Consider the following 13,580-nt stretch of genomic DNA (forward strand, 5'->3'; position numbering starts at 1 on the left):
GGGAGCCATGAAACAGCAAAATTTGTAGATAACAGTTGTCTGTTAGTCAAGACCAGGGAGGACTGTGAGGAACTTCAAAGAGATGTAACCAAGCTAGGTGAATGGGCAAATGAAGCTTGGTGTTGATAAATGCAAAGTGATGTGCCCCAGAGAGGAAAAAAATAAATCACTGTCTTGCTTGGTTCTAACTTAGCTGCATGCAGTCAGGAAAGGGACCTGCTTGTCACTGTGTACTGCTCCATGAAGACCTCTATTCCATGTACAGATGTGGTCAAAAAAATCAAACATGTTAGGATGCACAAGGAATGGGATGTATAATATAGAATTGCTCTGCACACCAGTGAAATGCCATTATCTTGACTAGAAAATGTCATTCTTCATCCTACTCTCTCTTCTCAATCGCAGCCAGTTTTGCTGTTTCAGTACTTGGCCTCTCTTGGGCAAAGACTCAGTTTAGTGCCTGCAGAAATGTTAGTAATCAATAATGCACATTTTTACTTATGACACTCTAGTCAGAGCTGGGACTGAACTGGCTGTCAGAAACACTTAGCATTAAACTATGTCCCTCATGGACTTCCTAGTCAGAGATGGCAAAGATGTACAGCTTATTGCATACAACTGAAGAGGGAGAGGAGATGGGGGGAAAACTGTGTGAGGGAAGCTAAGGTCTATAAGCAGCAATCACATGTGTAAGAGTGAGTGTAACTGCTACCTCCTGAGTAGAGCCACTCCTGAGCTTCAGCAGAAATAGCCTATTCTGTCCTGGGCCAAGACCTAACAGGAGATGATGCTCCCTTTCTCCTATGTTCTGATGATGTCCCTTTGGCTACTGTCTGTGAAAAGCTTCTATATGAATGTGCTGTGCTCCCTCCTGCTCTGAGCATGTATGTGTTCAGTTAGTACCTGGAGCTTAAGCTCCATAATAGAAAGCTGTTTGTTTCATTGTTGATTGCCTGATTTTTCTCATCTAAACACTTCCAGTTTGGAGTAAAGAAAGCGTCATTCAATGTGAGATGAACAGTATGAGTACCAGGCACCTGTACACCAAATAGTAATGGCCTTGGGCAGTGGTTCTCAACCAGTATGCATAGCCCTGGGGTATGCAGAGGTCTTCCAGGGGCTACATCAACTTATCTAGATATTTGCCTAGTTTTACAACAGGCTACATAAAAAACACTAGTGAAGCTAGTACAAACTAAAATTTCATACAGGCAATGACTTGTTTGTACTACTCTATATACTATATACCTCTACTTCAATAGAACACTGTCCCCGGGAGCCAAAAAATCTTACTGTGTTATAGGTGAAACCATGTTATATTGAACTTGCTTTGATCCACCAGAGTGCACAGCCCCACCCCTCCCCAGAGTGCTACTTTACTGTGTTATATCCAAATTTGTTATATTGGGTCATGTTATATTAAGGGAGAGGTGTATTTATATTTGATTTATAATTATATGGTAAAGAAAGTAAGCAATTGGTCAGGAATAGTGTGCTTTTTTTTTGTCAGCAATAGTGATTTTTTTTGGTCTGATTTTGTAATCAGTTTCACCTCACTTAAAAGTAACTTAAGTGAGGTGAAACTTGAGATATGCAAGACAAATCAGACTCCAGAAAGGGGTACACCAGTCTTGAAAGGTTGAGAGCCACTGGCCTACAGCCTTAGAACCAGGATCATGTATGATATGCAACAATGAGACCAACCTCTAAATAGCATGGTAATAACTTACTCAGCCATGTACTAGCCTTCATTCCTATTTCCCAACACCAGCTGTGGCTCAGTGGAAAATACTTATTGACCATTTATTTTTAAGGATGGATTTTGTTTTTCTCTCCCAGTAGCACAATTTCACTGCATCAGCCTCTGCTCTTCCAAAGTTGTGCCTGACTCAAACTTTCCCCACCAACATGTGCCAAGGAAAGAAGAATCTAGCCAGCCTCAGCAGGTCAGTGCCTTGGGGCCTGTGAGACAGTCCAGCTAACCAGCCTACACTTTACTTAACTGGCTCCCTAACCACCTGCTGCCTGACTCTATATGGGCCACTAGAGGGAGACAGTGCCGTTATCCAATCAGCTCCCTCTGTTGGGAAAGACTGTAGACAGAGAGGCAGACCCAGCAGCACAGGGAGATACCTAACAGTAGATACCTGTCTTCAGCAGAATGGCCCATAGTATAGCTATAGCATAAAGAGCCCATGGCATCTTTGGTGAGATGAATGGGGCCTCTTGGACCTACGGTTTTATGCTTGCTGTAGACATCACTGCATGCAGCTCCTGTTTTTGAGGTTCTCTCTGCAACTACAAAGGCAAGCAGTGATTTTACAATGAAAGGTAAAGTGTTACAGCACAGCTGGGTGGCTGTGGAGTGAACAGATCCTCAGCTAGACCCAGATAAGGCAGCAGAGGATCCCAGCCCTCTCCAAAGCTTTTTTTACAGCAAGGATGGATGATCTGTGTAAATGCTACATTAACACAGTGAGATCACTTTCTAATTCCTGAATTCAGCTAAGGTAGAGGTAAATAGAACCTGAAATATTGATCTGTCGTAAGAGAGAGCAAGGGCATGCTACATCACCCCTACAAGCGATTAGGAGTGGAAATGAAAAATAGCATATACTTCAATGTAAGTAATCAATCCCTGCTTGTAGTAAATGTCCTGGAAACATTTCCAGGGAGGCTTTGTCAGCACTTCTGTTTTACATTGTAGCTAAACTGCAAGGCTTCTCTTCTGCCCATGCAACATTCTAACATCCTAGGCATACACCAGGATAGAAGTTTGGAACACAGCTGTGTTTTTATCAGTGCATAAATGAGACTTCTGCTGTGACACTGCATAGCAGATGCTCCTTGACCATAAGGACAAATAAAAAAGTACTTTATGGTGGTGAAAGGTTGAAATACTCCCTGTCCCAGCAACAATTATGGTAACATAGTACACCCAGACCCTTATGTCAAATACACACTTCTAATAAAAACACACAGCTGTAACATATGCTGGCTTTTAATAGAAATTGCTTTGTTCATACAGTAGCTTTGCCAAACAAATCATCCTGTTTAGATCTCAGCATTAAAAGATAACTCATTGCCACCACTAGATGGGAAGAATCAGAGTATAACATGCTCATAAGTCTGTGATGGAAGAAGGTAGTTCTTCACATCAGAGGCCTCCTGTGAGATACCACTGCACACCCTCTTCCCTCTACTAGTGGTTATAGCAGCTGGTCATTAAAACACAAACAGAAGCTAAAATGTTATTTAGATAGAAAGAAGTTGTGAAGAGTCAAAGCTACTAGGACCCAAACTTCAGCAGTGCATTGAAGAGAGCCCACAAATACAGTATCAAGGCAGTTTTAAATTAAATATTTGGTGGCTGTTTTTGTGAGGGATAAGAGCTATGGTGAAGCAGCTGCAAGCTTCTGAACAGTTACTCTAAACAAAAGCAGCTTTGGGCCAGTAGGCACCAGCTAAGACGGAACACCTGAGCCATTCTTGTTGCAGTCTCACCTCATATTTAAAGGAGTCTGGAACTGTGCTAGAGAAACCTTGCCTTTAATTTCCCATGCAGCAGCCTTGAAGTGGCTTGTTTAAGCAAGCAGAAGTAGTATACACAGCAGATCTGCTTCTCTCCAGTCTGAGTACATATTACCACAAACTCTGTTTACTGCTCTTGAAAACATGCTCCAGTCAGAGGAGGAGGAGCCCTAGCCCCCACACCCATCTTTGCAGACAGATTAATTTAAATAAATAATGAGTTTACAAAATTACCTTATACCAAGGAAATTAACTTGAATGCTTCTCAAAGACAGCATCATTTAAAACTTTCAAAGATCTTACAAGGAGATACCAGTTTTGATATAGATGGTACACATTAATGTACGTGTAATTAAGCAGCAGAGAACTAGCTACTACTCGGCAAATCGGGATGGTAGATTTCAGAGCTGGCCCTACAGTGTTTGGGCCCTGTATCAGCATTAAAAGGAAAGCCAGTCTTCTACCGTAAAGAGCAGACAGATTTCATGCTCCTCTTTATTTTAAGTTCTGGTTCAATTCTTGCAGTAGCTTCTGTGCAGCTATGTTCTTTGGTTCAATTTTCAGAAGGCTGTTAATGTCAGTCATGCTTGATTTGTAATCCTAGAAGCAAAATGCATTTTTAGAAAACTGAAAAGGCAAACATTTTTAAAACTTGGCCTTTAAAAGCTCACACACTTGCCATAGCCCCTTCTACTTCACATGTGCTTCTCACAGAAGAGACTGACAACGGCATAGCTGTTTTGTAATGCACATAAATTAGGGAAGCTCATGCATTAACCTGCTCCAGTCTCACAGATATTCTAATATTACACCTAGATTACATGTCCTGCTTTAATTGATTAAATATTGCAGAACCCCACAATTAGCCTAGATCTTAAACTACAGCTGTTTGCCAAAACATCTCTCGAGTCATTTTCATTGCCCCAAACACAGGATCTAGCTGTTTCCTGGAATTTATCAAGCAAGTCAAGACACCTGATGCTAGCAAATGAGAAATCCACATAAAGGTGAAGGTAGCTGCTAATGACTTAGTAAGAACCATGATTGTAAATTTTTGGTAATACAAGCATTGTTTCCAGAAAACCTGACTTGCAGGACAGCTATAAAAAGACAAACACCCTGATTCAGGTCTCTTTGTTCTCCCAAAGAAAGAGATCCACACATATCCATGCAGCTGTCAGTCAGTGAAATGACTAAGAATCTTCCTTCACTATGTAACAAACCTCAGGTAGCAGATCTGTAGTTGTTTTGCACAGAGGCAAGTTATAAAAGGCCTGTGGAAACTCCACAGTTGTGGATTCAAAGATTCAGTGATGCTTGTGAGAACATGGCTTTTCTGTCCCAGTCCTGAAAGGGGTCTGAAACTCGTTTGCAGTTACTTACCTTTAGTTCTTTAAATGCTTGAGCACGTCTGTAAAACGCCTTAATATTTTTAGCATCTAACTCCAGAGCTTCTGTGCAGTCTTGTATTGCTTCCTTGTACTGCTTCAGAGACAGGTAACAAAGAGCTCTGGAGCACAGACAATGGTAGTTAGAGGTTTTAGGCTTCAAGTGGAGGGCTACACCAGTCCCTGCTTTGGGGCACTATATTCAATCGTATCCAGGTCTCTTTCTTGGAAAGAGTCACTGTACAAAGCCTGCACTGACTAGGGGAGATTAAAAAGGGTTCTCAAAACAAGGCTAGACAGCATCTCACTGTGCAGCATGTGTACACCCACAGCAGGTCTCATCTCAACCCCTGCCCAGTCACTAACTGCCCTTTAATAAAAAACCTCCTCTAGAAACTTAGAATGAAGTACTAACAATAAAGGATCTTCTCATTTCCTGAGCTCAAAACTGATTTTGGTTAAAAAGGGGAGGGAAAAAAATAATTCTCCACAAATCTGCAAGAATTATTAATTTTCTTAAGAAATAGTTTTCAGTCCCCAGGTGTCACTTTAAGAATTTCTAAGGTTGCAATTTTCTATGTATACTGTCCTGGAAGGTTCTCTGTTCACTGCAGCTGCCTTCAAATGCACCACAAATAGTAAAGGTTTCAGATAAGTCCTTACACCATTATTTGCAGGTAGTGGAGAGTAGGCACCACCAAAAACAGAACATTCTTAGCAGAAATAAGGTTTTTATTCCTTTCAAATCTTAACAATTTAAGCTTAGAATTTCCATACAGGCTCCTCAAAGCCACTTTAGAAAATAAAGGCATCTCCACTTGCAGATCAACATCTGTTATGAGGAGAAAATGCTTCACCTAATCTCCCGCACATGTACACAGAGCTATATATTCTGATCAAAGAACAACACTAATAGATGTTAAAGGCAAAATTCTACCCTCATGCATGCGCCTGGCTCCCATTCATTTAAGTGGGAGCGGTGTGTGGACATCAGACAGCAGGCTTGGGTCCAAACTCAATAAGAGTTACTGGAATTGCTTAGAGTGCCCCAAAGGGGAATAGGATAATAGGTGCTTGTACATTACCTGTTGGTGTAAGTTGCACATTCCTGATTACTGAGTTTTAGACTCTCACTGTACTTTTCAATAGCTTTTTTATGGTTCCCTTTCTTCACAAGTTCATTTCCTTCTTGCTTCAAAGTTTTTGCTCTTTCAATCATAGCAGCAGTAGGCACTGGAAGTTGTATTTGAGAGAACATAGTGCTATGTAAAAATGAAAGAGCTAAGCAGTCACATTTGTTAATGGCAGTGATCACTACAGTTAATAAAAAGTACTTTTTTTAAAGTATGGAAATCTAAGCAACCACAGAAAAGCCTGAAATCTCCCAGAGAAATCTGTACTGTGGAAAGACTATCTTTGGACAGAAACCCACCTAGATATCTGAGTGCTGCCACTGGACACCATAGATTTACTGAGAATAAGAGATGGCTAAACTTGCCTGAAGGGATCAAGGCCACAGGAGGATGAGGTTGAGAATCACACACCTGGTTTTACTCTCTGAATTGTACTTAAATCAGGTTAAGCTGCAATCCCATCCATTCCTTGTTCAGCAGAGATCAAGAATCCCAAAGTGGTGGCTTGTCCGCAGCATGATACAGGATGGAATGACTAGTTTATTAGTATCTATTATATGTATTATAGTAAAGCCTACAAGTGCCAAGCAAAAATAGTATCCCAGTGGATAAACTCATTGTAAGAGACAATTTTTGCCCTAAAGAGTTTACTGTTATGGACAAATGGTGGGAGAAAGGAAGTATGATGTTATTCCCATTGTAGAGACAGGGAATTGAGGTACAAAGCGGTTATGTGACTTGGCAAAGGTCACACAGGGAGTCTGTGGCAGAACCAGGAACTGAGACCACTTTTCCTGAGACCAAGGCCAATACCTTAAGCACCAGACCAAGTTTAGCAGCTGCCTTGTACTTTACTGTCCCATCTGAGTTCCACAACTCCACGTGCCATCTAAACATGGGAAAGGCTCACCTTGTTTTTCTAGAGATCCAGTTTCTTTGTGTCTTGGGGCAGCCGCCTGGCTTCCTGCAGAAGGAAAGTCCCATCTTCGCTGAGCAGAAATGGGAACTGAAGGGATTGGTGGGAGCTTCTGGCGCCACCCGAGGCCATCCTTCTCTAACAGGGCTTTTGTCATTCTGGAAATAGAGATATAGGCTGTGCAGCTACCAAGTCTGCTGACAGAACAAGCCATCTTTCCAGGACAGTGCTCAGTTTCAATAGGCAGGCTCCTAACTGAGCATCTGCAGGCAAATACTGATTAACTGCTGTGCATGCAACCCTGCTAACTGCATGTAGCTAGGAAAATGTGCCTTTAGGGTAAGAAAACTGTCATTTTAGTGCTTGCCATTTGAGTAGTTCAAATATTTAATCACTTAAACCTCACATACACCCATGGTAGATATGTTTTCATTTTACAGGTGGGAAAACAGAGGCCTTGGGGTTAAATGACCTGTCCTCAAGGTCACATAGTGAGGCAGTAGCAGTGCCAGGACTAGAACCAAGACATCCTGAATCTCAGTTCCGGGTCTGAACCACAAGGCTATGCTTCTTCATGAGGAAATCTAGATATTCCGGGCAATAAGTAAATGAACAGAGGAAGTCTGTGGCTGTAATACCATTCAGAAAGGAAGCTTAAAAAGAAGAAAACACTATCCAGTTACCACAAACAGCAGTTTTTAATTTAATGGTATATACTCTTTCGCAACAAACCTAAAATGCATCTCAAACATGCTTCAGTCTTTACATATTCTCCATATTTCTTGTCCAGGGCCCCTTTTGCCAACTTCTGTCAACTCAGGTGCTGTGGAAAGTTTCTCTCTCCCTTTGTGAAAAGCAATGCTAGGCTCTTCATACACAAAGGGTTTCAATGAAAGGAGTCTTCTCAGTATTGACAACACCAAAAACAGAAAGATATGCTAGGATGGGAGCTATGAATTTACTAGAATTCACTGGTGCTGTGAAACATAAGAATATATGGAGCAGCACAGAGGCTTAGTAGTTTAGTAGAACACTGTGTTCATATAGACATGCTCTTGGGAACAGAAAGGTACCAAGGAGGCTTCAGGTTGGAATGTGGCCACTTGTAATTGGTTAGTTGCCTAAAAATAAGCATTATATAAAATATGGAAAACTTGCATGGCCAAATGGAATAGTTTCCCAGCTATAATAAAGGGAAGTAGCAACTTGATGGGAACAGACATCTGTAGTACTGGCAGCAAACATCACCAAAGAACTCACACCACAGAAACGGTGCTAGGCTGCATAACAATCGGATCTATGCCATTTATGAAGCATTCCAATGCACCCAACCTGCTCCCAGGCAATCGTCCCAGCTAAATGGGGCTGAGATTCGCAGAGGCAACTGAATGAGCTCTGCTGTACTTTCAAGTCTTCATTCTGGTCTGTTTAACAGCATGGAGTTAGGAGTTACCTGTTGACACCATCATGTGCAGCCTGTACAGTGCAATCAACCTGTAATACAGTCTTGTAGTCCACGTAGGCCAACTGGTATCTCTCCAGAGCATCATAGGCTGCTGCCCGCCTCAGTAGTGGTTTGATTCCAAAAGGGACCAGGTCCAGTGCACTAGATCAGTGGGGAGAAAGCAACACAGCTCACTGGGCCACCTGAGCTAAATTCATCAGAAAGATAGTCAGAAGGTCAATTTTTTAAATATCAGATTCTCCCATGTGGGTACCATATCACCTGGGAGCTTGTCCAGTCTTAACCTTTTATGACCCAAATTTTCAAAGGCAGTCTTGAAATGTGTGGCTATATTTCAAACTGTGTTCACATACGGCATTGGAGGGAACAAATCCTGCAGTAGTGGGGACTTGGTGAAGTTTTCCATCTCTAATTTCTGTGATGATATAGCCAGTGGTTAAAGGAAGAAAATATTAATCTTTTCTCCCAGTGACAGTCACAAAGGCCCATTTTAGTGACTAGGTTTTTTTTTGTTTTTTAAAGGCTAACACCCATTTAGTTGGACTGTCAAGTGATTAATTTTTTTAATTGCACGATTAATCGTGCAGTTAAATAATAGAATACCATTTATTTAAATATTTTTGGATGTCTTCTACATTTTCAAATATATTGATTTCAATTACAACACAATACAAAGTGTACAGTGCTCACTTTATTTTTGATTACGAATATTTGCACTGTAAAAAAAAGAAATAGTATTTTTAAATTCACCTAATACAAGTACTGTAGTGCAATCGCTATCATGAAAGTTGAACTTACAAATGTAGAATTATCTACAAAAAAAATCTGCATTCAAAAATAAAACAATGTAAAACTTTAGAACCTACAAGTCCAATCAGTCCTACTTCTTGTTCAGCCAATCACTCAGACAAACATGTTTGTTTACATTTGGAGAGGATAATGCTGTCTGCTTCTTGTTTACGTCACCTGAAAGTGAGAACAAGCATTTGCATGGCACTGTTGTAGCCGGTGTTGCAAGATATTTACATGCCAGATGAGCTAAAGATTCATATGTCCCTTCATACTTCAACCACCATTCCATACGTCCATGTAGATGATGGGTTCTGCTCGATAACAATTCAAAGCAATGCAGACTGATGCATGTTCATTTTCATCATCTGAGTCAGATGCCACCAGCAGAAGGCTGATTTTCTTTTTTGGTGGTTCGGGTTCTGTAGTTTCCACATCAGAGTATTGCTCTTTTAAGACTTCTGAAAGCATGCTCCACACCCCATCCCTCTCAGATTTTGGAAGGCACTTGAGAATCTTAAATCTTGGGTCGAGTGCTGTAGCTATCTTTAGAAATTTCACAGTGGTATCTTCTTTGCATTGTGTCAAATCTGCAGTGAAAGTGTTCTTAAAATGAACAACACGTGCAGGGTCATCATCCGAGACTGCTATAATATGAAATGTACGGCAGAATGCAGGTAAAACAGAGACATATAATTCTCCCCAAGGAGTTCAGTCACAAATTGTTTTTTAACAAGCGTCATCTGCATGGAAGCATGTCCTCTGGAACGATGGCCAAAGCATGAAGAGGCATATGAATCTTTAGAACATCTGGCACGTAAATATCTTGCGACACCAGCACCATGTGAACACCCATTCTCACTTTCAGGTGACACTGTAAACAAGAAGCAGGCACCATTATCTCCCATAAATATAAACAAACTTGTTTCTCTTAGCGATTGGCTGAACAAGAAGGAGGACTGAGTGGACTTGTAGGCTCTAAAGTTGTACATTGTTTTGTTTTTGAGTGCAGTTATGTAACAACAACAAAAAAACTACATTTGTAAGTTGAGATCTCATGATAAAGAGATTGCACTACAGTACTTGTATGAGATGAATTGAAAAATACTATTTCTTTTGTATGCCATTTTTACAGTGCAAATATTTGTAATAAAAATATAAAGTGTGCACTGTACACTTTGTATTCTGTGTTGTAACTGAAATCGATATATTTGAAAATGTATAAAAAATCCAAAAATATTTAATAAATGTCCATTGGTATTCTATTCCTATGGACTATATAATTATTTTAACATTCGCTTTAGTAAAATTTTTAAATCTGAAAGCTTGTTGCTGTCACCAACAGAAGTTGGTCCAGTAAAAGATATTACCACACCCACCTTCTCTCTCCAGTATCCTGGGACCAAGATGGCTACACCATCACTTCAAACATTTTAAACTTTGCATTTCTAAGATTTATAAAGAAATCTTGACATGGCAACCACAGAATCCCATCACACTAGCTGTAGAAGGTGGTAAGCTGTTTAAGGCAGAACCTTTGTCTTTGGAGCTGCGTATACATGTAGCACACTATTGGTGCTATACTGGCAAACTGTTGCCTAAAGGCAAGAGCATCTGGCTACTGTTTTCCTACAGAGATGGAGGGGGCAGATTAGGGTTATGTCAAGTTGCTGTGTAATCACTGCTATTTTAAACCAGAGTTATCTCAAGTTAGCTAACCCAAATTAGCTAAGAACAGTTTTTTTGTGGGGCACTGAAGGCATACCCTAGATGAGCTATGTGGGCTTTTCCAGGCCTGTCTAGGATCTCATAGCCTTAGTCTTAAATTTGCGGCTTACTGAGGAGCAAGTCTCTACCATGCCATATTCCATTACAAATTTTTGTTTGGGAAAGAGGCATTTGGGGATGGGAAGTGATCAAAGTCCCTGGCCTAACTCTTTATAAATGATGAGCCAAATCTAGTTCTCAGTTACACCTGTGCATAGAACAGAATCTGCCCCTACTTGACCCAACATGGTAAAAATATTCATAACAGAGTAGAAGAGAGACCAATAAAGATTGATTAACATCCTTATGCCAGGACAGAGTATCGTCACCCAGTAACGGGACATATATAACGGATACTATATTCAATCCTATATCATTCAAAACAAACATACAGCTTTTCTCTAGACAGAAGATGCTTACACTGAACAGTCTTTAACACAGAGGCTACAATTTCCATCCTTCAAGTAGCAGGCAGCTCGATTTGAGTAGAGGACACTTGCTTCCTCAGCATTCCTCTCCCCTAAGAGCAGAGACAGAAAACAAATCAAACCATGAAGTGTGGAACAGTATATTCAATAGACCTTAAAGCCACCTCATTTGAAGTTTCTACTTGCTGCAAAAAGCAAGACTCCATGTGCTGTGGATATTACAGGTACTGAAGTCACAGCTGGGGAAAGAGAACAGAGAGGCTTACTGCTCATATCACGATCAGTACCAGCAATAATACTCAGCATTTTTAATCTCCAAAGCATTAGCTAATTAATCCTCACACTTGCTGAGAGGTAGAAAAGCATTATCATCCCTGTCCTACAGATGGAGAGAGGGAAGCAGAAAGATCAAGTCCAATGTTAGGGTCAGATCTAGGTTTGGAGCTCAGAACTGCCTGGTTCCCAAGCCCACATCTCTCTCTCACCTGTCCATAATTCAGTAATTCAATGGTGCAGTAGGTAGTGACAGCATATAGTGGTAGCCAGAGTTACTGAAATACTCTGGCTTGCAGAAGTTTCAAAAAGCACTCATAACTTTATGACAGGGCACGTTTGGGCCTAGAGAACTATAGCTGTGTTCCTTTACCCTCTGTTACCAGACCAAGAGTACACACACAGGGCAATAATGTCATCCTGCATGGGTACATAAAGCTGTTCCAAGGAGAGGCATAGGGTAGGTTTACACTTACCTTCCGGGTCGACACGGTGAGTTTGACTTCTCGGAGTTCGAACTATCGCGTCTGATCTAGACGCGATAGTTCGAACTCCGGAAGCGCTGCGGTCGACTCCGGTACTCCACCACTGCAAACGGCGGTGGCGGAGTCGACGGGGGAGCCGCGGAGTTTGACCCCGCCACGTCTGGACGGGTGAGTAGGTCGAGCTAGGGTACTTCGAATTCAGCTACGCTATTCACGTAGCTGAATTTGCGTAACCTAGTTCGACCCCCCTTCTTAGTGTAGGCCAGGCCATAGACGGGTGCCCTGTAGGCATTTTTGTCACCTAGGCCATTAAAGGGGCATCCATTTGCTGTCTACTATATGAAACTATTTTTAAACCACCATAGGCAGCTGAGTGGATGAAGCCCTGCTGCATCCTGGCGATTTGTATTTGAGTAGGCACTGGGACTGGGCTGTTGGATCACACAACAGGGATGTTCTCCTTTTGCCCTGTATCTGGTTCAAGGCCTCTGCCTATCTGAGGCCCCAGGGAACAGGCATGGGGCCCATGTCCCATGTGGGACGGTGTCAGGCTGCCACCACTCAAAGGAATGAGCGAAAGCAGCTCTGCAGCCACAGGCGGGGGGGAGAGGCAGGTTCACCCCCCAACTCCACCGGCCAGGGTAGAGCAGTGATTTTAGGGGAGGGAAAGGTGGCTTCACACACCACCCCCACACCGCTGCACCAGTACCCCGGCAGGAGTCGGGGGGGGAGGCGAATTCATACCCCGGGCTCCAAGGGGAGGCGTAGCTTGGGAGGAGGCAATTGCGCACCCGCATGTCCCACCACAGGGCAGAACAGCTGCGCCCCCGCTCCCCAGCCCCAGCGCGGGCCCTAGACCCGCGCCACCCGCCCGCTTGCTGGTGTGCGCGGCTCAGGGCCGGGCCGGGCCGGTACCTGCCGCCTCCAGCAGCCCCAGCGCCTGGCTGTAGAGCGCGGCCGCCTGAGAGTACTGGCCGCTGCGGAACTGCTCGTTCCCGGCGCGACGCAGCTCGGAGACCCGGGCCGCCGCGGGGGCCATGGAGCGCGGAGAACAGCCAGCCCCGTCCGTGCGCCACGGGCTTCGCTCCAGAGCCTTCTACGGCTTCCTGCCGGCCGGCACAGGGCGGGCCCCGCTGCGCCCCGGCCACGCCCGCTCCCCGCCTCCAGCACCTCCCCCGAGCTGGGAGCTCCGCTTCCCCGGCACAGGGCGGGCCTCAAGAGAGGGGGCGGGACTGGGAGAGAGACTGTGCTGTTATGTCACCCCACAGCTCCCCGACCCCCAGCTCCGCGCTGTCACCCCTCACCCCACAGCTCCCCTGACCCCCAGCTCCTCACTGTCACCCTTCGCCCCACAGCTCCCCCGACCCCAAGCTCCGGGCTGTCACCCCTCGCCCCACAGCTCCTC

At 43.4% G+C, this 13,580-nt stretch overlaps 1 protein-coding gene across 2 annotated transcripts; it reads right to left on the reverse strand.

Annotated features, from left to right (window-relative positions):
• Positions 1-2,983: 2,983 nt before the first annotated feature.
• On the reverse strand, positions 2,984-13,307 carry TOMM34 (translocase of outer mitochondrial membrane 34). Of its 2 annotated transcripts, XR_006573285.1 has the most exons (8): positions 13,091-13,307; positions 11,410-11,509; positions 8,422-8,574; positions 6,963-7,126; positions 6,005-6,152; positions 4,915-5,041; positions 3,959-4,131; positions 2,984-3,922 (listed from the first exon to the last, which is right to left on the reverse strand). XR_006573285.1 is itself a non-coding variant. In XM_044986642.1 (7 exons), exons 1-7 carry the CDS (start codon positions 13,212-13,214, stop codon positions 4,027-4,029), a joined length of 921 nt encoding a protein of 306 aa, XP_044842577.1. In that variant the 5' UTR covers positions 13,215-13,306; the 3' UTR covers positions 2,984-4,026. The 2 variants fall into 2 exon arrangements, 1 of the variants encoding a protein (XP_044842577.1); XM_044986642.1 differs by having other exon boundaries at positions 2,984-4,131; positions 13,091-13,306.
• Between the last annotated feature and the right edge of the window lie 273 nt (positions 13,308-13,580).

The sequence above is a fragment of the Mauremys mutica genome, chromosome 13, assembly GCF_020497125.1.
Source record: "Mauremys mutica isolate MM-2020 ecotype Southern chromosome 13, ASM2049712v1, whole genome shotgun sequence".
NCBI lineage: Eukaryota > Metazoa > Chordata > Testudines > Geoemydidae > Mauremys > Mauremys mutica.

Coding starts and splice junctions, on each gene's coding strand:
- TOMM34 (XM_044986642.1), bottom strand. CDS start 13,214: ATGGCCCCCGCGGCGGCCCGGGTCTCCGAGCTGCGTCGCGCCGGGAAC. Junction 8,575..11,409: donor TGTGTTAAAGACTGTTCAGT/GTAAGCATCTTC, acceptor CCACTGATCTAG/TGCACTGGACCTGGTCCCTT. Junction 6,153..6,962: donor TGGATCTCTAGAAAAACAAG/GTGAGCCTTTCC, acceptor TACAACTTCCAG/TGCCTACTGCTGCTATGATT.